General features: G+C 46.7%; 1 protein-coding gene across 1 annotated transcript in view; it reads left to right on the forward strand.

The window, feature by feature from the left end:
• LOC144780825 (mitogen-activated protein kinase 14A-like) overlaps positions 1-25,022 on the forward strand; it is a 142,218-nt gene extending 117,196 nt beyond the window's left edge. The window contains exons 7-12 of the mRNA XM_078659328.1: positions 9,007-9,121; positions 10,966-11,037; positions 12,970-13,049; positions 15,496-15,574; positions 21,612-21,785; positions 24,498-25,022. Coding sequence (XP_078515454.1) covers positions 9,007-9,121; positions 10,966-11,037; positions 12,970-13,049; positions 15,496-15,574; positions 21,612-21,785; positions 24,498-24,559 — 582 coding nt within the window. The 3' untranslated portion in view covers positions 24,560-25,022. The remainder of the gene's footprint in view (positions 1-9,006; positions 9,122-10,965; positions 11,038-12,969; positions 13,050-15,495; positions 15,575-21,611; positions 21,786-24,497) is intronic.
• Positions 25,023-25,730: the final 708 nt, after the last annotated feature.

Raw genomic sequence — 25,730 nt, forward strand, 5'->3', positions numbered from 1 at the left:
CCTGAGGAATTGGAGCACCCTTGCGACAACCCCGTGCACCTCTTAAAAAACAAGAAAACTAGGGTTTGTTGTTGACGCCACGATCTCTGGTCCCCAAGCCTGTGCAGACAGATGCATAGAGTATGTACATTCAGCTCCCCCTGCTTCAGTCATCCAACCACATCCAGCCACTTCCAGCCACATCCAGCCACATCCAGCCGCATCCAGCCACTTCCAGCCACATCCAGCCACTTCCAGACCCCTCCAGCCACATCCAGCCATATCCAGCCACATCCAGCTGCATCCAGCCACTTCCAGCCACATCCAGCCACATCCAGCCACTTCCAGCCACATCCAGCCACATCCACCCACTTCCAGCCGCATCCAGCCACTTCCAGCCGCATCCAGCCACTTCCAGCCACATCCAGCCACGTCCAGCTACATCCAGCCACGTCCAGCTACATCCAGCCACTTCCGGCCACATCCGGCCACATCCAGCCACTTCTAGCCACTTCTAGCCGCATCCAGCTGCATCCAGCCACTTCCGGCCACATCCAGCCACTTCCAAGTTCAAGTTCAAGTTCAAAAATTTATATAGCGCACTACTCACTCAGAGGGTCTCATGGCGCTTGAGGAGGCGGGAGTATTTACTTATCGAATATCCAAGTTTTTAATTGCTTTCTGAAGGAGAGGGGGTTCTGAGTTAGGCTGAGGTGGGTGGGGAGAGAATTCCAGGTCTTGGCCGCTAGGTAGGAGAAGGATCTTCCCCCCATGGTGGATCTGTGGATGCGTGGAATGGCGGCGAGGGCTTGGTTGGATGAACGTAGTTGGCGGGTGGGGGTGTAGAAGGACAGTCTCGTGTTGAGGCATTCGGGTCCTAGGTTATAGAGGGCTTTGTGTGCGTGGGTGAGGAGACGGAACGTTATTCTCTTGTTGACGGGGAGCTTGCCGAGGGATGTTCAATACGAGTCTTGCTGATGCGTTTTGGATGCGTTGGAGTTTTTTCTGTAGTTTGGCTGTGGTTCCAGCGTAAAGGGTGTTTCCGTAATCCAGTCGGCTGGTGACCAGTGCGTGGGTGACCGTCTTTCTTGTTTCAGTGGGGATCCAGCGGAAGACTTTTTTGAGCATGCGTAGGATGTTGAAGCAGGATGATGTGACGGCATTGGCTTGTCTGGTCATCGAGAGGGAGGAGTCCAGGATGAAGCCCAGGTTACGTGCGTGATCCGTTGGGATGGGTGCGGTTCCCAGGGCTGGTGGCCACCAAGAGTCATCCCAGGCCGAGGGGGATGACCCTAAGATGAGGACTTCCGTTTTGTCCGAATTCAGTTTTAAGCGGCTGTTCTTCATCCACTCGGCTACTTCTTTCATTCCATCGTGTAGGTTGGTTTTGGCTGTGTTCGGGTCTTTGGTGAGGGAGAGGATCAGCTGGGTGTCGTCTGCGTAGGAGATGATGTTGAGGTTGTGTTGGCGCGCAATGGATGCGAGGGGACTCATGTAGACGTTGAAGAGGGTGGGACTGAGTGATGATCCTTGTGGTACGCCACAGATGATTTCTTTGGCTTCTGATTTGAAGGGGGGAAGGCGGACTCTTTGGGTTCTTCCGGTGAGGAATGAGATGATCCAGTCCAAAGCAATTCCTTGTATTCCGATGTTGCTGAGGCGTTGTATTAGGGTGTTATGACAGACTGTGTCGAAGGCTGCGGAGAGGTCAAGTAAGATGAGGGCAACTGTTTCTCCGTTGTCCAGTAGTGTTCGGATGTCGTCTGTTGCTGTGATGAGGGCAGTTTCGGTGCTGTGTGTCAGCCACTTCTGGCAACATCCAGCCCATCCAGCCACACTGAGCCACTTCCAGCCACATCCAGCCACATCCAGCCACATCCAGCCACATCCAACCACATCCAGCCACATACAGCCAAATCCAGCCACATCTAGCCACTTCCAGCCACATCCAACCACTTCCAACCACTTCCAATCACATCCAGCCACTTTCAGCCACTTCCAGCCACACTGAGCCACTTCCAGCCACACTGAGCCACTTCCAGCCACATACAGCCACATCCAGCTACTTCCAACCACATCCAGCCACATCCAGCCACATCCAGCCACTTCCAGCCACTTCCAGTCAGATCCAGCCACTTCCAGCCACATCCAGCCCCTTCCAGCCACTTCCAGCCACACCGAGCCACATCCAGCCACTTCCAGCCACATCCAGCCACTTCCAGCCACACCCAGCCACATCCAGCCACTTCCAGTCACATCCAGTGAGTCACATCCAGCCACATCCAGCCTCTTCCAGCCACTTCCGGCCACTTCCAGCCACTTCCAGCCACATCCAGACCCTTCCAGCCACTTCCAGCCTCTTTCAACCACATCCAGCCGCATCCAGCTGCATCCAGGCCACTTCCAGCCACATCCAGCCGCATCCAGCAACTTTCAGCCACATCCAGACACTTCCAGACACTTCCAGACACTTCCAGCCACATACAGCCACATCCAGCCACTTCCAACCACATTCAGCCACATCCAGCCACATCCAGCCACTTCCAGCCACATCCAGCCACTTCCAGCCACTTCCAGCCACATCCAGCCACTTCCAGCCACATACAGCCACATCCAGCCACTTCCAACCACATCCAGCCATATCCAGCCACATCCAGCCAATTCCAGCCAATTCCAGCCACATCCAGCCACTTCCAGTCACATTCAGCCACTTCCAGCCACATCCAGCCACTTCCAGCCACACCGAGCCACATCCAGCCACTTCCAGCCACATCCAGCCACTTCCAGCCACATCCAGCCACTTCCAGCCACACCCAGCAACATCCAGCCACTTCCAGTCACATCCAGTCAGTCACATCCAGCCACATCCAGCCTCTTCCAGCCTCTTCCAGCCACTTCCGGCCACTTCCAGCCACTTCCAGCCACATCCAGCCCCTTCCAGCCACTTCCAGCCTCTTTCAGCCACATCCAGCCGCATCCAGCCGCATCCAGGCCACTTCCAGCCACATCCAGCCGCATCCAGCAACTTCCAGCTACATCCAGACACTTCCAGACACTTCCAGCTACTTCCAGCCACTTCCAGCCTCTTCCAACCACTCCCAGCCACTTCTAACCACATACAGCAACTTTTTCAAGCTGACCAAAGTCCTGTTGACGAGAGCCCTCGTCGGGCACAGCTTGACTAATACAATATCATCTAGTTTGGTCTTCCCAAAAACCTTTTTTGTCTGACTCCACAGGCTTTGGAACCAAGAAGCCTTACTGTGCTGTAACCTTAGCAAGGGGTACCCCAACAACCCTGCATTCAGAAGCTTCCAATCACCCCCCAGTCTGGCTTCTAGGGGATGCCAAGGTTAAATACAGGGTCCTGCGTGCCATGCACATAGCATGTGGGAGGAACTGACGCGCTTACACCCGGAAACTGGCACCCGGGCATACCCCAGCTAAAGGCCTTCGCTCTGTGTCTGCCCTTCAGATAAACCAAAGACCATTCAAGAGGATGAAACACGGAGACAGATCACTGGGCGCACAAGGTTCGAGACTCCAGAATCCTCTCTGCCCCAACCTGAGAACCCAACAAAAAGCAGCCCTGAAGCTCCTGACAACACAACTATTCAGACTTGACTCACTGAATGTTACTCAGTATAGGGGTCACAAGGGAAGGATTTGTAGAGACTGCCGCCACCTGGCGGTTGGACTCCAACCTTCCCTTTCTACCATCTGATGCACCCCTTCCTTCCTCCTGCAGAGGGCTCTCTTGGACCATGGCACTTTATAGCACTTCATAATAAGTCCAGGGCCGGTTCACAGAACTAACTTAAGACAAAATCCTAAACTTATTACTTTTGGCATTCACATAGGTTAGGATTTTGTCTTATGACAAACTTAAGACAGACTTAAGACAGACTTAAAGCAGGCTTAAGACAGACTTAAGACAAACTTAAGACAGACTTAAGACAGACTTAAGACAAAATCCTAACTTAAGTCTGTCTTAAGTCTGTCTTAAGTTAATCTTAAGACAAACTTAAGACAAAATCCTAACTTCTGTGAATACCAAAAGTAGTAAGTTTAGGATTTTGTCTTAAGTTAGTTCTGTGAATCAGGCCCTCCATTTGAACACTAACGCATCTTCAGCTAAAATAGCAATTTGGCAGCCTCCGTGGCTACGCCTCCCTTGTAAATTAGAGTTCTCCTGATGCAAATGTGGATTAGTGCAAAGCTCCAGTCAGTAATCGGTAAAGTCCTGTGGGAGCTATCCACAGCTCAGCAGTCTGTGGAGAGTCGGGGTGCTGCACACCAGCTGGCTGGTGGAGTCACCGAACCGGGGCATGCGCAGAAGAGGTGGACAGAACAAGGCTGGGTACGGGTTCCTTATCACAATAATAGGACAGGAGGTCTTTAGGGACAGAAGGTGCAAGAATGCGAATATAAAACATGGGGCAGCGACTATACGAAGAGAGCAGAATGCAGAATGGGGCAAAGAGACAAGCGAACCTGCAGTGCCCAGTGACCGGAGGCCTGCCCTGCCCTGCACGTGGGCCTCTCTGTTGGCTCTGTCCATGGCTGGGGCAGATGAGGCCCTGCTGGAGGCCAGCGCGCCAGAGGAGAGGGTCCGACATGTAACTCTGGACACCACGGGGCTGTAGACACTTGGGTGCAGATTTACAAGCCCCTTGCGCCCTTTTTACGCCACCGTTGTGTCACTTTTGTGACGCAGCGGCGGCGCAAAAGATGCGCCATGGTGCGGGGTATTTACAACGTAACGCATCTGGGAGATGCATCACATTGTAAAGCCCTGCGCCAGAAAGAGGCGTTTCTATGCAGGGGGTGAGGGGGCGTTCCGGCGCAGGAACGCCTCCTAAAAGTGGCTGAGTGAAATCTACGAGATTTCACTCAGTCAATTTTGAGCCCATGCTGCGTCAAAACCCTGCGCCTGCTTGAAGCAGGCGTAAGGATTGACGCAGCATTGTAAGAATAGGCCCCCCCAGGGCATTGCTGAAGCTGCGTCGCTACTCCAGCAATGCGCCGCCTGTACGGCACAGACGCGTCACGCATCTGTGCTTTTTCTGCCCCATGGTGCGCCGCATTGTAAATGCGGCGCATCCATGGTGGCGGAGCTGCGGCGCACAATAACTAGCGCATCCCTGCTGATATGCAGGGATGCGCCAGTTATTGTAAATCTGTCCCTAGGGGGCTTATTTACAAGACTTTTGAGCTACTTTTGTGTCATTTTTAACATGGGAAAAGTAGCGCAAGTGGCTTGTAAATCTGCCCCTAGTTGTTTTCGACTCTGCCGGTTTCCAGAGGTTAGGGGACCCGAGAGAGAAAGCAGGGCCCCCGCCAGGCAGACGAGAGGGGCCTTCGATGCAGTGTTGTATTGTGGGACTCCGGCCTCCTGCGGCTCGTGCTCCTGTTCTCTGCAGCCTCTGCCCCCTCCTCCTCCCTCCCCCCTCCCCCCCCCCCTGTACAGTGCGGGGGGGGGGGGGGCATGTATTAATAAGCTGGCCGCCAGTAATGCATTCCTGAATTACCATGACAGACTCGCAGTTCATGGCTGTTACCACCGTTTAATACACGAGTGCTGAGGGCTAATCTATAAAAGATCGTAAAATCGATCCGCCGGAGGACGCGGTTGTGCTGAGGGGCGCACGTGGTGGGGCTGAGAAGAGGGAATGGCGTTTTTCAGGGAAGACAAACATTGCCCCCTAGTGGCGCCTGTGAGACTGGCACGTGTCACTGCAGCTGGAGTCACCCCTGCAAAAACGGGCTTTTTACTGATGATGAACTTAAAGCTGTTGTATTCATTTGCTGATCACGGCTCCCATGCTTTTTATTAAAAAACAACCGCCCTTGAACGGTTAAGTTGTTGCGGGTTGACAGGGGACACATTTACTTTGAAAGTACTGTAAGCAATTAAGCACAGCCTTTTGGCTGGCTACCTATTTATACTGTGTACAATCATTCTTCAATTTGTGTTTAATGCATTTTTACACTAATAACTTACACATTAACAGTGCTTCCTGTCACAGGGTTGGGCCTCTTAGCACTATAAATACATGAAACTGTTTCCCCAGTGCACCGGCCAGGATTCAAGCCAGTGACCTGGTTACACCCACAGACGTCTGAAGTGACAGCATTAACTAACACAGCTTTCGTATCAGAAAGATTAATGTCCTACAGATACATTTAAGATACTTTTATTTTTCATTTACAGTGTGTACATTATATTTAATATGTAGGTGTCGGTAGGGGTGACAGGCCAACTAAAGAGTAACAGAATATGTTTTTCTTTTTAGCCACTTCTCTAAACCTGCCCCTACAATCACTGACCCCGTCCCCACAGTCCCGCTGACCCCAGACCCACACTGGCTGACCCCACCCCACACTTGCTAAGCCTGCCCCCTCACACTGCCCCGCCCTCACACTTAGTGACCCCAGCCCCACACTCACTGACCTCGGCCCACACTCGTTAACCCTGCCCCCAGACACTGCCCCCACCCCCAAACTCACTGACCTCAGCCCCACGCTCACTGACCCCATCCCCACACTCACTGAACCCTCCTCCACACACTGACCCCCCTCCACACTCACTGACCCCATCCCCACACTCACTGAACCCTCCTCCACTCACTGACCCCCTCCACACTCACTGACCCCATCCCCACACTCACTGACCCTCCTCCACACACTGACCCTAGCCCTACACTCGCTAACCCCACCCAAAGACTCGCTGACCCCACCCAAAGACTCGCTGACCCCAGCCCCACACTTCCTGCCCATCTTCGTACTCGAGATCACAGTTCGCAGACTTTCCTTTATGCACTTCGGTCACTGGCAGCAGGGACATCTTATGGATTTTGGGGCCCCTGTGACAAACATATATTGGGGGGCTCTGTTCGGAAAAGCTTTGAATTTCTGATCCAATTTCAGCTCTTTTACGCCCTCTTTGCCCAGGTCCCTGGCAGGGCACGCGCACACGCGCCCAAATTCTAAATGTGTTTACATCTAATATTCAGAAATAGTGACCTGTGTTTTCAACAATATAATACATCAGATTCTCAATAATATTACCGAAAATAACCTCTGTGAGCCGCTCCCGTTTCTCATATCTCAGGTCTTGCTTTGATCTGAAAGAAACTTTTCATGCATGTTGCATGAAACATACACATAACATTTCACTGCAAAATGCCTAGAATAGACCCTGGCACATCACCCACATTAAAAATAAATTAAAGGAAAACGGGATTTGAAATAACCCGTTTAAGAATTATTCAAGTTCATCAGGGCAAGGCTCTGCAGAACAAAGATGACTCTATCAGCCCCCCCCCACCCCCCTCTAAAAGGCGGGGGCACTGGGCCAGAGCCCACTTTGCCTAGGCATTAAAATGTCTCTGACTGGCAGGGTGGTGAGGCAGAGCAGTCGATGGTGACTCCCGGCGGTGCAGGTGGTCAGAAAGTCGGAGTCCCTGTAACATAGGGCCCGATTCACAGAACTAACTTAAGACAAAATCCTAAACTTATTTCTTTTGGTATTCACAGAAGTTAGGATTTTGTCTTAAGTTTGTCTTAAAACAAACTTAAGACAAAATCGTAACTTAAGTCTGTCTTAAGTCTGTCTTAAGATAAATTTAAGACAAAATCCTAACTTCAGTGAATACCAAAAGGAGTAAGTTTAGGATTTTGTCTTAAGTTAGTTCTGTGAATCTGGCCCATAGTAAATAATGGTGCAGAACTTTAATATCCATCAGCGCTTTACTTTGAAAAAACCCCCACTACTAACAGGTAATTAAAATACTTACAAACAAAAAAAGAACGTTATCACCTTCTGGAGGTTACGATTAAGGGCGGGCCGGGAACTCCGCTTCGTCAGCGGAGTGTGCAGAGATTTGCCCACTCCGCGCTCCACTGGGATAGCGGAGTATAGGGTAAAACGCCAACTCCGCAGCGGAGTGGAGTTAGCCAACCCCCCCCTGCAATAGGCTCCCCGCCTCCACCCTCTCTAGTAAAAAACACCTACAAACACATTTAAAATGAAATATTAAACACACTTACCTGCACTGCGGCGTCCCCGGGCTGCCCTCCTCCTCCGCGCCATCTCTTTCCTACGTGAGACGTACATCTTGAGAGAACTGACCCATGTCGGCGGTAGGCTGCACTTAGGCGAGCTTCACATCATACAAATACACATACATACCACATACATACACGCGATCTCCTGGAAACCAGCTCCCGCCTTCACCCAGGACCCGCAGCACAGTCATAACACACCGCAGGGGGGAACTCCCTTTGCATTTGAAGCTCAACCCTACAGGAATACATGTAGTACTCTGAGGGAAGTAGGGTAGAGTAGTTCTTTGAACAACATGTGTCTCCACAACAAGTGCGGATGATGTCATCACGCAGCGACATGTCAAGGTGAGGACTCACCCAGAGCACTCTTGAATGTGGGCAGTGACCACTGATGCAGGCCGGTGGGAAGCGGGTCTCGACCACTGCCCAGGATGGTCCTATCACAGGATAGCTTACAAAATGTGCAAACTGTGAGGGATGGAGGAATGACAGACACAACATACACTATGTAAACTCAAACCCATCCTTAATGACTTTTTATTTGCATTTATTTCTTGTCATTAAAACCTTGGGTCTTTTAATAGTGGCTTTTAGTGTATGAGAGCTAGATATTGTATTCTAAATGTATTAATGTATGCAATGGTTTTAATTAATCAAGCATAATAAATTTACTTACTTACTTACATACACTATGTAACACAACACAGTGCATCTGAGGACGGCTGGCTCCTTCCCTTTGTTAAACTGAAATGTTACATTGATGCTGCTCCGGTGTGAAATCCAGTTTTTATCAAGAATCTGATGTTTCTGTTACTAGGTTGTATTTGGTATGTTTATTTTAGTATAGTTTGTATTTTACTTTCTTCCTAAAGTGAGGTGTTCACCCTAATACATATTGTATGTTTCTTTGAATTCAGACAGATGTAGGCCTCACCTGCTGTGCTTGCCTCCCTGCAGATTTTAGATTTTGGTTTGGCGCGACATGCGGAGAACGAGATGACCGGATACGTGGTGACGCGATGGTACAGGGCGCCGGAGGTGATTCTCAGCTGGATGCACTACACGCGGGCAGGTACAGTAGAGCATGGTTACTCTAGCACCTGTGCTCCAGGTGAACACCTGCAGGCAGGTGCCGTACAGCATGTACAGCCTTACACTCCAGGCATATACACCAGGGCCCGATTCAAGAAGGTATTTACGTGTAGCAAAGTTATGAGTGCAGAATCTCCTCACTCGGGGGGGGGGGGATCTCCCCGCACTGAGAACTGCAGTGCGAAGACTCTACCACGAGTGCAGAGACTCTACCACGAGTGCAGAGACTCTACCACGAGTGCAGAGACTCTACCACGAGTGCAGAGACTCCGCCACGAGTGCAGAGACTCCGCCACGAGTGCAGAGACTCCGCCACGAGTGCAGAGACTCTACCACGAGTGCAGAGACTCCACCACGTGTGCAGAGACTCCGCCATGAGTGCAGAGACTCCGCCACGAGTGCAGAGACTCCGCCAGGAGTGCAAAGAGTCTGCCAGGAGTGCAAAGAGTCTGCCAGGAGTGCAGAGACTCCGCCAGGAGTGCAAAGAGTCTGCCAGGAGTGCAGAGACTCCGCCAGGAGTGCAGAGACTCCGCCACGAGTGCAGAGACTCCGCCAGGAGTGCAAAGAGTCTGCCAGGAGTGCAGAGACTCCGCCAGGAGTGCAGAGACTCCGCCACGAGTGCAGAGACTCCGCCACGAGTGCAGAGACTCTACCACGAGTGCAGAGACTCCACCACGTGTGCAGAGACTCCGCCATGAGTGCAGAGACTCCGCCACGAGTGCAGAGACTCCGCCAGGAGTGCAAAGAGTCTGCCAGGAGTGCAGAGACTCCGCCAGGAGTGCAAAGAGTCTGCCAGGAGTGCAGAGACTCCACCACGTGTGCAGAGACTCCGCCACGAGTGCAGAGACTCGGCCACGAGTGCAGAGACTCTACCACAAATGCAGAGACTCCACCACGTGTGCAGAGACTCCGCCATGAGTGCAGAGACTCCGCCACGAGTGCAGAGACTCCGCCACGAGTGCAGAGACTCTACCACGAGTGCAGAGACTCTACCACGAGTGCAGAGACTCCACCACGAGTGCAGAGACTCCGCCACGAGTGCAGAGACTCCGCCACGAGTGCAGAGACTCCACCACGAGTGCAGAGACTCCACCACGTGTGCAGAGACTCCGCCACGAGTGCAGAGACTCCGCCACGAGTGCAGAGAATCCACCACGAGTGCAGAGACTCCACCACGAGTGCAGAGACTCCGCCACGAGTGCAGAGACTCCGCCAGGAGTGCAAAGAGTCTGCCAGGAGTGCAGAGACTCCGCCACGAGTGCAGAGACTCCGCCAGGAGTGCAAAGAGTCTGCCAGGAGTGCAGAGACTCCGCCAGGAGTGCAGAGAATCTGCAAGGAGTGCAGAGAATCCGCCACGAGTGCAGAGAATCTACCACGAGTGCAGAGACTCCGTCACAAGTAGAGAGACTCCACCATGATTACAGAAACTCCACTGCTAGTACAGAGTTTCTGCCATGAGTGCAGAGACTCCACCACAAGTGCAGAGACTCCGCCACGAGTGCAGAGACTCTGCCACGAGTGCAGAGACTCTACCACGAGTGCAGAGACTCTACCACGAGTGCAGAGATTCTACCACGAGTGCAGAGACTCCACCACGTGTGCAGAGACTCCGCCATGAGTGCAGAGACTCCGCCACGAGTACAGTTTCCACAAGTGCAGAGATTTTGCCCTCATAACTTTACTACATGTAGTACATCTTGCTTTTCTTTTCATTAGCACTGATTGGTGAGAGGTTGCCTGATTGGTGAGCGGTTGCTGGTTTGTTTGATGTGCTGCACACCCCTGACCTTTCACACACACACATTCTCTTGCCTTCTCCTGCAGTGGACATGTGGTCGGTCGGATGCATCCTGGCTGAAATGATAACTGGACAAGTCTTATTCCCTGGAGGTGACTGTATCCTTTTTTTAACCTACACACTTTCTAAGACTGATCAGGTAGATGGAAACACAAGGGACAGTCATGGACGAAGCTTTTTTCCGCCCTTATATCAGGCCTGTCTTTAAATGTGCCGAGAGATTGCTTGTGATCATGTGCCCAAATGTGGACTTTCATCGCATGATCGCCAAGAAATATCTCCAAGTTTGGATTTCAGTGGTGAATTTACAGTTCGATAGCTTTGTGACTGCACATCTTAAAGGGAACACACACTTGATTGTACAATGGCGTATTCCAAATGCTGCTCTCTGCAGTGTCTTCAGAGCATCACTGGTGCTCTGAAAAGGCACAGTAAATACAAGTATAAACAGAGATGTCCCTGTGGTCCATGGGTCTCTGGATTCAATTAGAATTTCAAAAACTTAACTAAGCTTAATTATAGAAGCCCTGGCTGCAACAAATGATGTCTGAGCCACTAATGACTCCGTGGAGGTGCGAAGCGATTGTCGGCTGCTTGTCATTTAACAAATTGCGACAGAGACCCAGGATTCCAGGGCGATGATTGGTCGCAGGGATGTCTGAACTGGAGTAGAAATCCACCTGACACAGGAAGGCCACATGCTATCTCATAAAATAGTTCTTGTCTTAGAGCCTGCTTTATGTCTCAGAGTGTGTAACTGATGAGCAAGTTTCTAATAGCACTTCTCTTGCCAGATTTGTAGTTCCAATTTATCCAAACGCAAGAAGATAAAGGGCCCGATTCACAGAATGAACTTAAGACTCAATCCTAAACTTACTACTATTTTGGTATTCACAGAATGAACTTACTACTTTTGGTATTCACAGAAGTTAGGATTTTGTCTTAAGTCTGTCTTAAGTCTGTCTTAAGTCTGTCTTAAGTTTGTCTTAAGTCTGTCTTAAGTCTGTCTTAAGTCTGTCTTAAGTCTGCCTTAAGTCTGTCTTAAGTTTGTCTTTAGACAAACTTAAGACAAAATCCTAACTTCTGTGAATACCAAAAGTAGTAAGTGTATTCTGTGAATACCGAAATAGTAGTAAGTTTAGGATTGAGTCTTAAGTTCATTCTGTGAATCGGGCCCAAAGAGTCCAGTCCAGAATAGGCTTTAAAAACAACAGCTAACAGATGTTACCCAGAGATCTGCAGTGGGAGCCTTTAGTCACAGAACACCAACACAAACGGAAATCATTGGCTTCACAGAGCGGGATGATAAACCAATGAGACGACAAAACATCTTATCGATAAGGAGATCTTACAGTTGTGAGGCTGGAATTCTCACAGGTAATGTGTAATTTGTAGACAACTGATTTATAAAACCAGTGCAGCTGTTTACATGGTAAATTCTTTAAGCATGAGATGCCAACCTCGGAATTTCATTAAACAGACTAGTCATTTTTACTTGTTTTTATTTACAAACTCAAATTGCTTCTACCCAGAATTACATATAGTATATATTTGTGTTCACAAGCTTAAGTTTTCTCAAATTTCAATGTCTTAAAAAATGTTAACTAACAATTCAAACTAATTTAAACTTGCAAACTACTTTGTAAATAACAATCTCCACTTTGTTGAAAGTTCAAAATTAAACTATAGAATGACAGTATAGCTTTAAAACTTTCAATTTCATGTGTTTGTTTACTAAAACAAAATGTATTTTGGATCTAATAATACTAACAATTGTTATTCTAAAATAATTTCAACAATTAGAAGTACACATATGGACTGGTTTTAATGTAAATCTTTTAATTTGGTCATTACACCCACCTTCCTTTAATAAAATCAAAGGCATTTTATTTGCTTATTTTAAATTTTGTTCACCCTCAATACTTTGTACTCCATGCTTGGTAGTTCCGCCAAACGTCCGCAGTTTGAAACTGATGATTCTGACCTCGTCATGGGTAGAAGTTGTTGATTCACCTTAACAATCTAAACAGATTTTGATGAGTTGAACAAGATCATAGACTTGACTGGAAGCCCACAACCATCGCTCATCGATAAGATGGACAGCAGGGATGTGAGTACCACTTCCACAAGCCGTTGTACTGTCGCGTGTGGCACGCGGGACACAGCTGCCTCTTTTCGGTGTGAACACGATGTACTTTCATTACACTAGGAGGTCTCACAGGATATTACTTAAGACTTAGACTTCTATCTGATCAGAGTTCATGAGACCATGCGGCATGTTCCAGAGTGCAAGAGGGGCATTGGTGACCCTGCATGGGTACTGGACCAATTTTACATGTGACCACATAAAAACTGTTCTGAAAAGAAACATACTGCACTATGTGTAATAGCCTAATTACAGCACGTAGAGAGTGGAAAAGAAACATTTTGTCGCTTGTTGCACAAACTTTAGAAGCAGACACGAGTCTTAACTATTTGCTCAGCCTTAGTCAAAATCATGCATGTTTTTTCTTCGGAAATATGTGATATATAGTTCTCACTGACTGAAAGTTACAATTTTCATTTATCTAATACAAAAATCAAGGTTTTGGAATTTCTCATTTTCTTGTCCCAGTCTGCATTCTAGTTATCATCGAAATGTCAGGCTTTGCATGTTTTTTTCTCCAGTACTATACGTTTTATGTCTCTGAGTGTTAGATAATGAGAATGGATGCCGCAAACATTTAGAGCAAGCTTAATTTTTTTTAAATTTCCTATGATAGGGTATTAGACAGAACCACTTTATAAATTTAGAAAAGACTATTGTGTATAACTTTATTGACAAAGAATGCATATTAATTTAGGATTTAAATCTTAAATCTATGAATATGTACATTTTCACAGTATTCCAGAGTTGGTTTTGAGAGAATAAAAATTGATAATAGAATTACGGCTAATTGCAGGAGAGAATTATCACAACTTTTTTGTGTTTTCTTTAACTAAGAGATCTACCTTGTCAAACCTTTGCCTGAGAGGTGCTTGTATGAAATTGGAGCATAGCCAAGAGTTATTTTTGAGAATTTGAAGAAGTTTTTAGCGTGTGCATACTTTCATTGTCTAGTATACAGGAACTTAGGTGCATTTTTCATGCACTGATTCGTGGGTTAGAGAAATTACTTTGAAATTCATTCCGGGCTGAAACAACAAGAATAAAGGTAGCATACAAAGTTTTGTTGGCCCTACTACGATCTGAGCGGCAGAGCTTGGCCGTCAGTTGAGTAACTGTTGAGGGGGCTGCAAACACAGCATTTCTCTAATTCGAGACCTGGAGACGGTGAAAGTCTGACCTGAAAGTGTCATTACTGAGGCATTTTAAGGTTTTTACTATTTATTGAGAGGCACGAGTGACTGGATACGTGTCGCCACTCACCCTAGAGCCCTCTGACCTTCATATCGATTCACTTTTACGTTGGCCCTACGTACTTTACATTGAATTGGGCACTATTTTAACTCCTTTACCACATTCTTCCATAACCTTAAGTTTCCTTTCTTTATACTGGTTTCTCTTGTTTTCTTCATTATAATCCCTATACTCTTTTTTCCTCCGCTCTCTTTGTCCTTATAATGCTCCGGCCAAACCATCTTGACTACTTTCACACATTCTCCTAGCCTTCTCTGATTTATTAAGTAGTGTGAGGGAGAAGTGATCCCTGCCCAAACCCCTACCCCTCTTCATCCTTTCTCCTTCACATCTCTGTGTTGTTAAGTTCCAGTCGGGAGTAATGAAGTCTCTTTTACTCATCTGTCTACGTGTCACGTGTAACAAACCCTTATGGGACTGGAGCCGGTCATCCTCTTTGCTGCTGAATTCTCTGTGCAGTTTTTAAAATAGCTACTCGATTACTCTTCCTTTTTTCCTATTAAATATTTTTTTACATCCTTCTACATTTTGTGTTCGGAAATGTAGAGAATATTGTTTAAGAAAATAATGTGAATCCCTTGCCGGAATTCAATAAGGTGGCCGTTGTGTTATATTATTGAGTTGCAATTGTGGGCCGTCTAAATAAGGAAAGTCATTAAATGTCATGGGTCTGTCAAGAGCTATCCTCATCTTTAGTGAAGTTTTTGTTGGATTGGGAAAATAAATTTTCTTTTGATCGAGGATCAACATGAAGAAATATACATTCAAAACTGAGCTTACCACACTTGCATTTACATCTTAGATTTGACTTTTCTGTAAGATGGTCAGTTACATTCATCTACAGTTTCTAGAAGTGAGAAGTGTGAAGACAACTAGAGTATCATAAGAGCAGACATGAAGAATGTTTATAATAAAGAGGAGACTGTGGGCCCTTGGGAGATCTAGAGGAAAGAATACAAAGGCGTGGCCTGGTCTTGGATGACAATTCAGGCTTGTGTGTGTGTGTGTGTGTGTAACCAGGATTAAAATAATTTTTCAGCACTGTATAACTGTCTTAGGCATTACATGATTGACCTATTTCATGTCATGACATCATCTGGATATTCTGAAATAAACATTCGTAATCAGTTATGTTTTCTCTTTTTGTGGGATTTAGGCAAAAAAATATGTGAAGGCGCTTCCTCAGAAAGAGAAAAAAAACTTGAAGAGTGTTTTCCCAACTATGAACCGAAATGGTAAGAACACCTCAACTTTATATCTTGAAGTGATTCACAACTATGAGTTGGCGCCTGTTTACAACAAAGTGTAAATTTGTTAGTCACAGATTTCTAGATTTTAATATCTTTATTTTCTGTAGAATGTTTGTAAATTATGGTACAAATAATTATTCCTCCATTAAAAAAGTTAAGTAGACATCTATTGGTGTTCAGCACAACGCTTTTCTGATTTTCACAACGCCGCACGCTCCCGGATTACATTGAAACTTTGACTTCTGAAGACTCTGGCATTTCATATGTGGTGAGATCCTGGTCAGTGGCTCCAAGCAGATGCAGCTATGCCAGGATCGCTGGAGATGTTGCCCAAAGGGGGTTTCTGAAGGGTTTGTTATCCAGAGTGAGCCACGCGTCAGATGTGCCGGGAGTCTTGACTTTCTTTGATTCCGCAGCTCGCGTCATGACTGGTTTAGTCAAGCTTAAGCGAGTGTACCATCTCTTTCCCGGGTAGTTAGCTGCCCCCAGAATATGTGCATTATTCTCCATTATGCACTATTTATCTGCTGGCCATATTTATGTGTCTTGTAAGATAAATATTTACAGTGATTCATACACAGATGACGCTCAGGCATCGCAGATACCAAGTCTGCTGGAAATCTACTAAAGAAACCATGAAGCATAAACTACTGTTAAAACTGGAAGGAGGATAAAGGCTAGGACTGGGCTTCTTCTTTCAGATGGCAGACAACATCACACTCAAATGGCAGCTCTCTACTCCATCTTTCTACCAAATAAAAAACAAGCATTTACAATGCAATGGTTTCGCCTTTGGAAAAGTTCGAGCTATTGGCATTGCTCATGACATTTTTTTTTTTTACTTATAAATAAATGGCATTGTTATTTACATTGCCAACGGCTGACACTACAGGTGCAGGCACACCCGTCCAATGGCAGAAGTACTGAGGCTGCCATGAATCTAGAGTTCTGTACTGCCATTTACCAACCTGTGTTGAGAGTTGAGAGGTTACATTTCTAAAAGTGAAAGTTGAAATCGCATTGCGCTTAGAGCAGCAGGGTGTCCGGCAGCTTTAGCCTGGGAGCCGCCCCCTCTCACCCCTCAGCGCCAGTACACAGAGTGACGCAAACACATTGTACTACTGAAAAGGGAGGGCTTGGAGTTATTAAAGAAATCGATATGCCCAAGACTATCAAAGATGTGTGAATAAATTGTGGCTTGCAGTATAACGAGATCGCAAATTGTTGGTCTGTGCGTGGAAGCTTTCTCTGATGCTTTTCCTGCCTGTCAGGTTGGCACAGCTTTCGAACGCCACTAATCTGCGTGAATATTAAATGGGTAAACATGATCATCCTTTAATATTTGTTTGGATTGAGTGCAAAAGTATACAGTCCACTTCTGAGAAATAAAGTGCAGTTATGCCAGTGGTGTCGGGTACACTCGAATGTTAAGCTTCGTGAAGTGTGGTGTGTTGTAATTGTAAGGTATCCGAGGAACTGTGCTGTGCAGCACAGCACTACTGTCCGGCTGTATCAGTGAAGTGACGTGAAATGAGCAGTGCAGTATAGGTGCGTTGAGCAGTGCTAGCCTATCACTCCATGAATCGCCACCCGGGTCCTGCTGAAACTGCGGCTGTACCTATTGTGAGATCTACCCCGCGGTCTCATTCACATAGCCACTAATAAACCGAATAGACACCCAAATATATAGAGCTACTGGGCACTTTAAGAAACATGTGTCTCTGATGTCACCGTCGCTCTTTTCAACAGCCCCGCCTTAGTGGCCCTTAGCCACGCCTTTCAGCTCTATGATTGGTGTCCCGTTAATGTCGTGCTCGGTTTATCATTCCCTCCCCGTTTGATACAATCAGAATCAGCGAGGGGCGGGGTTAATGGGGAGAACTTCTGACTGGCTGGTTTGTAGAAATGTGCGGGGGATGGTAATAACGCGTGATGTTTTTTCGTGGTGAGGTGGCCTCAATCGAGTCAGATAGGACCGCGTCAGCTTTGCACTCTATGCTACACGTAGAGAAAAGAGGAGTAAACAACACCGTAGACAACTTGACTGTTGAAATGTAAATTACAACATCACATTCCGTAATACGTAAGGAGGCATTAACTCCCAAGCGAAGATGGCCGGCGGGAGGAGGGGGCGGGAAAGACACGGACAGCGGGGGGGGCGCGGGAAAGACACGGACAGCGGGAGGGGGGGGAAAGGAACGCACTCACCTGGACTTCTTCCGGCGGCCGTGGTCGGCATGAAATGAGGAAAACAAACACCCCAAAAAAAAAAACGAAACTCCGCCCACCGCCCAATGACGATGCAAAAAGGGTGGAGAGGGAAAAACATTGCCGGAACGCCCACCAATCGCCTCGGGATTTGACGGACGCCTCTGTTTGCCAATGGCTAGCGTCCATTTATGGAGCTAGCCAATGGGAAACAGAGGCGTGCCGAACATCCATACTATTGACAAAAGTTTTCGCCCTGGGAGGGGCACTTGCAGTGCCCTCGCCAGGTCGAAACCTAAAAAGACTCTCATTACATGTAGATACCCAAGCGAGAGATGCGGTCCATGCGATCAGTTCTGTCAGTAGGGGATTCGATGTTTATGACCATTCGTACTTCGAAAAGAGGGGAGAGGTAGAGGAAATATTGGGAACAGGAGGGCTCGTCCACCAAATCAAACATGTAATAATCATAGAGAGCCCCTCTGTTACATGAAAGGTCTTTTTCTTATCACTTAGATGTTGTTCTAAAGGAAAACAATGCCTTTTCCTTAAATAACTCTCACCCACCAGTGTTACCCCATGGGGCTTTGCTTCATCATCGGGTTCTTCTTGTCCCGCTGCGGAACGGGGCGTGCCACGACCTACGGAGACGGGGGAGCACTTGTAGTTGGTACTCTGTTGATGAAGCGTGAGTGGGGGAAAAAAAGAAATTTAAAAATACCTGGATAGTAGGAAAATGTTTTTTGCGGTTACCCCTATCCGGTATGGGTAAAATATGGGGACATTGGGAACTTGGAGGATACAATGTGCCTCGGTTCCAATGGCCGACATGTTTCAAGCCCTAACCCAAGGCTATTCTTCAGGACCAAAGATGCAAGGGTCCCTGATACCACTTCTATGTTAGTAAATATAATCATAAATATATACAGCACCCATTGGTATCAAAATCTTGATAGATATCAAATAATTAGTCGCCTCTAATTATAACATGAGACCATACGGGGGAAGGGACGCCTGTAGTCACACTTGCCTGGTTGTATGACATTACAACGCAGGCTTTTACCACGTGTGCCATTACAACGCTGTTTTTACAACGCAAGTCATTACAATGACTTGCGCTGTAAGCGCTGGATAGTGAAATGGTTTAATTTTCAATTCCAACTCCAGCCCACGTTACAGTAGGAAAGGTGTTGGAATAGAAAATTAAACTATTCCCTATCCAACAGCGCCCTCCAGCGCAAGTCGGTGTAATGACTTGCGTTGTAATAGCAGCGTTGTAATGGTAGCGCGTGGTAATGCCCGCGTTGTAAAGGCTGTTCCCCCACTTGCCTCATGGCTACCCCCTTGCATTAAGGTGAGTGCCCGCCCGTGTCTCAGATGATGTCATCAAGGCAAATAATCATGGCTCGATGATGCCGCTCTCCCCCGTACTGCCTCGACAATCCTCTCACCTTCGCCATTTCTCCTTCCTGCCTGAACGTGAGGAGTTGTCCTCTCCTTTTGTGACAAGGAGGCTACCATACTTGACTCCGCCATAAATGTCCCACAAGGCTTGCATCTGTAGGTGTGACCCGCTAGGAGAAGTGTGGCTCATTGGTTAGAGCGGCAGACTCTGAAGCAGCGATCGGGGCCGGGACCAGGGTTCAAGTCCCGACGCAGCAGGGTCTTGGGCTCAATGTCCGCGTACTCGATAATTCTCGCCTCGACGCCTACTCTAATCATGGGTCCCACGCTGAAACTCTGGCAATAGCTTGCTTAATCTCAACAATGGCCCCTACAACACTGGGATGCTTAGCTTCACCTTGGGGGTGCCCAGGTCGGGCATCTCACAGGGAGAGCCAGGAAGGGTTCCACCGCGTTATACAGCGCCGTGACGCCCCGTTGGGGCAGCTGTGCGCTTTACAAAATACACTACATTTACATTTACACCTGTGTTGGAAGCATTCTGTGCACACGCAGACATTCAGCCTCTAATATGGTTAATCTTTTGGGCTTCTATTGCAACCAAGCTTTCCTTAATTGGGGTAAGAGGCTCTTGCAGGATTTCAGCAAATTTCCCATCGATCTCATAGCGGTTCAAAGCTTCCCCCCAACCCCCCGATTTCCCCTTAACAGCTCTTGGTTTAGTCTATTTGAGTGTTGGGGGCACTTTTTTAGGCCTTTTACGTTGGCAGGTTCTTGGTGGGCGTTAACAATGTCTGGACTATGGCATGCCAAACAAGTGCAGGGGTTGCCATGGTAACCCTGTACGCAACTCCTGCAGTACTATGGGTAGTCGCCACGTCCGTATCCCTTACTGAACAGTTGTCTCCGCCACAGGGAGTGCATCGCTCAACGTACCACCACAGGCTGACATCTCCCTGCAGCTCCCCTATGCTTCTCCCGGCCTCCATGGACAGTCTTCACTCGGTCAGAGCTGTTTCCATAGAAACTACCCAATGGCTCTCTCAAGTATGGTATCCACGCGTGTAGGCCTATGTGGAAACAAAGCTTACCTATTGCGATTCTGACTATGCTGATGTCATGGCGGTTGCCTAGCCCGGCCTTCTCTGGTCATGGGCGGTGGGCCCACCTTTAACCCGGGCAGCGGGACAACACAACACGCTTAAAAACGCTAATTCTCTGCTGCAATAATTTGACAGAGGAGTCGCCTCCTTGGCCCCACAAAATCCTAATATGTGTAGCGCCCACCAGGGATCGCATTCAACAGTCGTTGCATCCCTTGGGGGGGCCAAAGTGCCTCTAATTCAGCACTGTCTTGGCGCTGCCTTTCACCCAACAGTCTGGTGACAAGTAATGCAGGTAGTCAATGGCAGTCAATAGTGTGGGCAGGGAGCCACCAGACATCAAAAGCAACAGGAGTACTAATCAACAGCAAACAGCAGCAATGATGGCCCACTTACCTCCTCCTGCCTAGTTTGCGGGCCGTACCTTCCACCCACACCAGGCTGCAAAAAGATAGCAATGATAGCTGAAATTGTAGTTTGATGTTGGGATTATTGCAGCACAATGTGGCACGGCATGACACCTGCAGCCACTACCACCCCCATACCTCCCTACCGTACCCCGTACTCACCGGTCTCCACAAGTGAGGCAGGTACAGTGGCAGCCGATGAAGCAGCAGCAACGGTGTCATCTGTAGTCACAGGTGCGTCAGCCCAGCTAGCGTTGTCATCTCCTGCAACCACAATCAGACCACAGAGCACCCACAACACGACAGAACAATAGATCGGAGCAAGCAAAGCCAGGTGAAGACAAGCGACATGTCGCAAGACAAGCGGCCTCAAACAAGAGCCAGCTCAGCCGTCGGACAACCCCGATATCCGTGACTCTCCGCACAGCTCTCCCGGTGCAGAGCTCTACCAGCGTGAGGGTGGGCACGAGCACGGCATCAGGGGAAGAAGGCATCAATAGGCACTAGGCACCTACTCATAAGAGGAAGCATCTTGATTTGTGCCATTTGTTTGTGATTTTGAGGACCTTGAATCTGTTGAACACAAAGTTCCCCTTAAGATAAATGAAGTAGAACAAACTCCAAGAGCTATACACAATGTCCTCCTTCATACAATAAACCATAATCCTCTTCTCTTAATTCTTGCATCAGTAACACCTCCTCATTGTTATCAGAGCCATAATCAGTTCAATTTCTGTTGCAAAGGTTGGGTGTTGCTTTGTTATAAGTTATTCTAGAAATAAATTCCATGTTAAAAAGTACCTTCTGGTTTATGTGAAAGGGAATTAGTCTTTACATGGTCACAATTTCTTCTAAAATTATACTGAAGCTCGTGATCTGGTTTCTTTTTTCGACAACTAGAGATCGATATGTTGGAAAAGATGCTGCTCTTGGATCCAGAGGAAAGGATAACGGCCAAGGATGCTCTGTTACACCCCTACTTAGTCGAATATCACGACTCCGATCCGGATCCTCCTGCAGAACCCTACGATGACTCCTTCGAGAATTTGGACTTAGCGGTCGAGGAATGGAAAAGTAAGTCGTTAGCAACAGTTGTAATAACGCTGATTAAGTTGAGGCGGGCACAAATGGGCACGTTTCACCGCTTTAATGTTGGGAAACTGTGATGGGCAGTGATCGTCAAACAATTAAAGTAGACCATTAAAGTTGACCATTACGTACCAGGAAACTAACTTTTTTCAACAATTCTTCAAGTCAGGAGGGCGCCGTAGTCTTTTGACTGGGTATAAAATCTAGAATTTGGGCTTTTCTGCAATACACGATTTTCTCCACATTCCATGGCCTATGTTTAAAAAGTAATAACCTGTATAGGCTTTAGCAAATTAATGCACATACAATTAATGAAACATTCATGTTATTCATTACATGGGATCTACCTATATAATTATGTATTTACTATATATGTATGTGTCTGTCTGGAAGCGCTGTCTTTTTATTTGGGGCATTTCCCGGCGGTCTTCATTTACTCAAAGTCAGAGTTAACAGCGATGGAACCCACTTTCCCAAAGGGACCGGGCACCGTGTTAGACAATTTGGTCAAAAAGAAAATTCCCTTTGTTCCAGTTTGTCAAAACATTCACACCCCTCTCACTCAATTTACAATCAATATTTTATATACATCCCTAGTAACATAGAAAATTGAGTACCACACATACATAATATATTAAAATGTATTATCACTTTATTTGTAAAAAATAAAATCACCAACTCTCATCTAAAACTTTTGTAACATTTCATATAGGTATCACATAAATTGAACACTATCACATTACATTTAAGAATGGAATTAAAAAAAAACCTTATTAAAAAACATTTGTAACCCATGGCAAGGTATTTTTCTCTTATGTCCTTATTCACAATTGGAGAGAATTTATTACACAAGTTCATCAAACATGAAGCGAAGGGAAAAAAGGCAAAAACAACCAGGGAACGTACCCTAGACAATCACATATATCTTTTCTATGTCTAATCTGTTTTACTCATTGCTCTTTGCACAAGTTGATGTACTTGTGTAATCAATTCTCTCCAATTGTGAACTAGGACATAAGAGGAAAAATACCTTGCCAAGGAAAACAGAAGTTTTTTTAATAAGGTTTTTTTTTAATGCAATACTTGAATGGTGTGTGATAGTGTTTTTATTTATGTGAAACCTATATGACCTGTTACAAATATTTTAGATGAAAGTTGATGCTTATTTTACAAATAAAGTGATTATACCTTTTAATATATTAGATATGCGTGGTACTCAGACTGCTATGTAATCGGAGATGTATATAAAATGTTGATTGTGAATTGAGTAAAAGTGAGAGGGGTGTGAATGATTTGACAAACAGGCCCAAAGGGAAGTTTCTTTTTGACCTAATTGTCTTCATTTACACACAGCCCTTGAAGTGCATTAAACAGTATGGGAACTGTGATCCGGTGTGCCGTGGAGGCGGGAGAGCACGGGTGTGGTAGCAGGACCAGAGATGTGTCTAAACAAAAAGGTCTACGTCACCAGTTGCACTGACACATAGAAAACTTTTTTTTACTGTAGTCATTATCGGCCCATGCATCAAACCAAAAACTGGTTGCAAACGGGCAGATTCACAGAACCTGCCCCTTTGCGAGCGGTATTTTTGCATTTGGGATGCATCATCCAAATGCAAATATAGCAACTTAAGGAATCGCTAAAATTGCGATTACTTAAATTGCGATTGCATTTAGGGAATCACAAATTGTGATTCCTTAAATGCAATACATTAAGCAAAAAATTATTGCGATTTCGCTATTAGGAATCGCAAATTACTATCAAGCTAAAGTCGATTGTAATTTGCGGTTGCTTTGAAAAATGCACTAAAGTGCATTTTTAAAACTCACATTTTACACACACACATGCCCTTTGGGGCATGTGTGTGCGCAACATGTAAAAAATGGGGAATTTCAGCAGTGCAACAGGGTATCCTTTGGGAACCTTTGCACCCTTGAAATTGCATGCACAATTTTCGAGTACCTATGGAGTAATCGCAAATTGCGCATGCAATTCCCATTGATTCCTATGGGCCTCTAGGCCCATAGGAATGAATGGGAAGCCATTCCTTAATTGCGAGTCGCAATTAAGGAATTTTAAGGAATCAAATTTTTTTACGCATCCTACACGCTTTGCATTTTGCGATTTCTAAATAGCGAATCAGTAAAATTCGCTATTTAGAATTTGCAAAATGTGGACATGATGCATGTGAACCTATAAGTGTTAAACACATAAGCAAATGTGGCACGTCAAATTTAATCCGCAAGGAGATGTTACTGAAAGTCTGTTAGCCCTTCTTCACAGTCCTCGTTAGCTTTCGGCCATAGCAGAAAGGACCACAAAGCACGACAGATCACGAGACACAATAAAGACCAAACACACATGAGACATTCAGATTCATGAAGGCAGGTCAAGGGAACTCAACATGAAACAGAGGGGTCCTTCACAGCCGCTGAAGGCGCAGATGTGAACGGAGAGGGCTCTGACACTTACGTCACTCTGAGGGTAGCGGCCTTTCCTACCCCAGAAGAGAGGCATCACCTCAGATCCCAGGGCCAAATAAAGTCTTTGGTGTGATGAAGTATATATGATATAACCTTGTTTTGACCATCTTGGGTTTCTGACCTTCATGGGGAGAGATGCTTGAGGTGGGTCTAGCTTGGCGGGTGAATGCTAATGACTATTCTTGATCAGTTTTCTCATTTCCGTCCTTGCAGGCCTCAGTCATATGGAAATTATCACCTACGACCCCGCGAATCCAAGACAAATGGCGACATAACCGGACTGCAGATCTACAAGTGCTCCCCCCCCCCACTACATTATTCAACTCTTCTTTGGAGTGGACTGTTTGAGAGCGGTTTCCATGGAGACCAAGTGATGGGCGCTTGGAGGACGTCCACCAGCTACTTGGGTAATTGCAACACGTCGGCCGCGGTCCAAAGTCCAACCAGGAAGAAAGCGGCAGAGCGGCCAGAGGTGGGGGAGAAGCAAAGACCCTCGGATGCTTCAGCCGTAACCAGGAAACCTGGGGGTACAAACAAGACCCCCTCTGAGATCCCTTGGCAGAGCCTCCATTATTTGATTGACATTTCAGGATCCCCTGGGATTTAATAGTCTCTTCCAGGGACAGTGTGCTTCTTTCCAGACATCCAAGCGCCCCAGAGACAGGACCCGGTGAAAGAGACGTATTCACTATCTAGTCTGTTGCATATAATGTGAAATAAAGAATTGATATTCCTTCATTTGATCTGAGCTAACTTTCTGGGACCGACGTAGCCTGGGGGAGCTAACGATAGGAAGACATTTTTCTCCAGAAAGCAGTGTGTTATTTTTAACATGGGAAAAGTGATGCAAAAGTGGCGCAAGGGGCTTGTAAATCTGCCCCGAAGTCTATTCCAGGGCTCTCCCTCAAGCGGGAAGTTCATTAGCAAAGAAAGAAAACTTGAATAACAAACTCAAGTAAGGTCAGGCAATCCTTTTGAGCAAAAGTAGGACCCGGTCATAATTCGAGTTTAGAGCTTCTCTTCCGCATTCCCTGGTTTTCGGCAGAATTAAGGGCCTTGTAACAAGTGTCAGCAGTAGAGGAGTTAGGTGTGAGCGCTGTCACAAGCGTGTGAGTTTACACAACCATGGCTTTCACCTCTGGCAAACAAATATTACTGCGGAAAAAATACGGGATTACGTTTTCCAATCAAGGGGAATATTTATAGTACGTCCCTATCTTGTCAGAGGTTGTAGGGGACAGTTTTTTTTACCACAGACGAAACATCCACACTTTGTAGAGGAAAAAATAAATAAATAAAAATAAGAGGTAAAGTAGGTCTCGGCTGCGGACATCCTGCAAGTGCGAGCGTGGAGCAGATGAAAGCACATCTGGGAATTGTGCTCATTTCCAGGTGAGTCTTGGATTGTTTTTTTTTTTTGCACCTCCAAAAAGTTTGAAATCTTTG

Source organism: Lissotriton helveticus, chromosome 9 (genome assembly GCF_964261635.1).
Source record: "Lissotriton helveticus chromosome 9, aLisHel1.1, whole genome shotgun sequence".
NCBI lineage: Eukaryota > Metazoa > Chordata > Amphibia > Caudata > Salamandridae > Lissotriton > Lissotriton helveticus.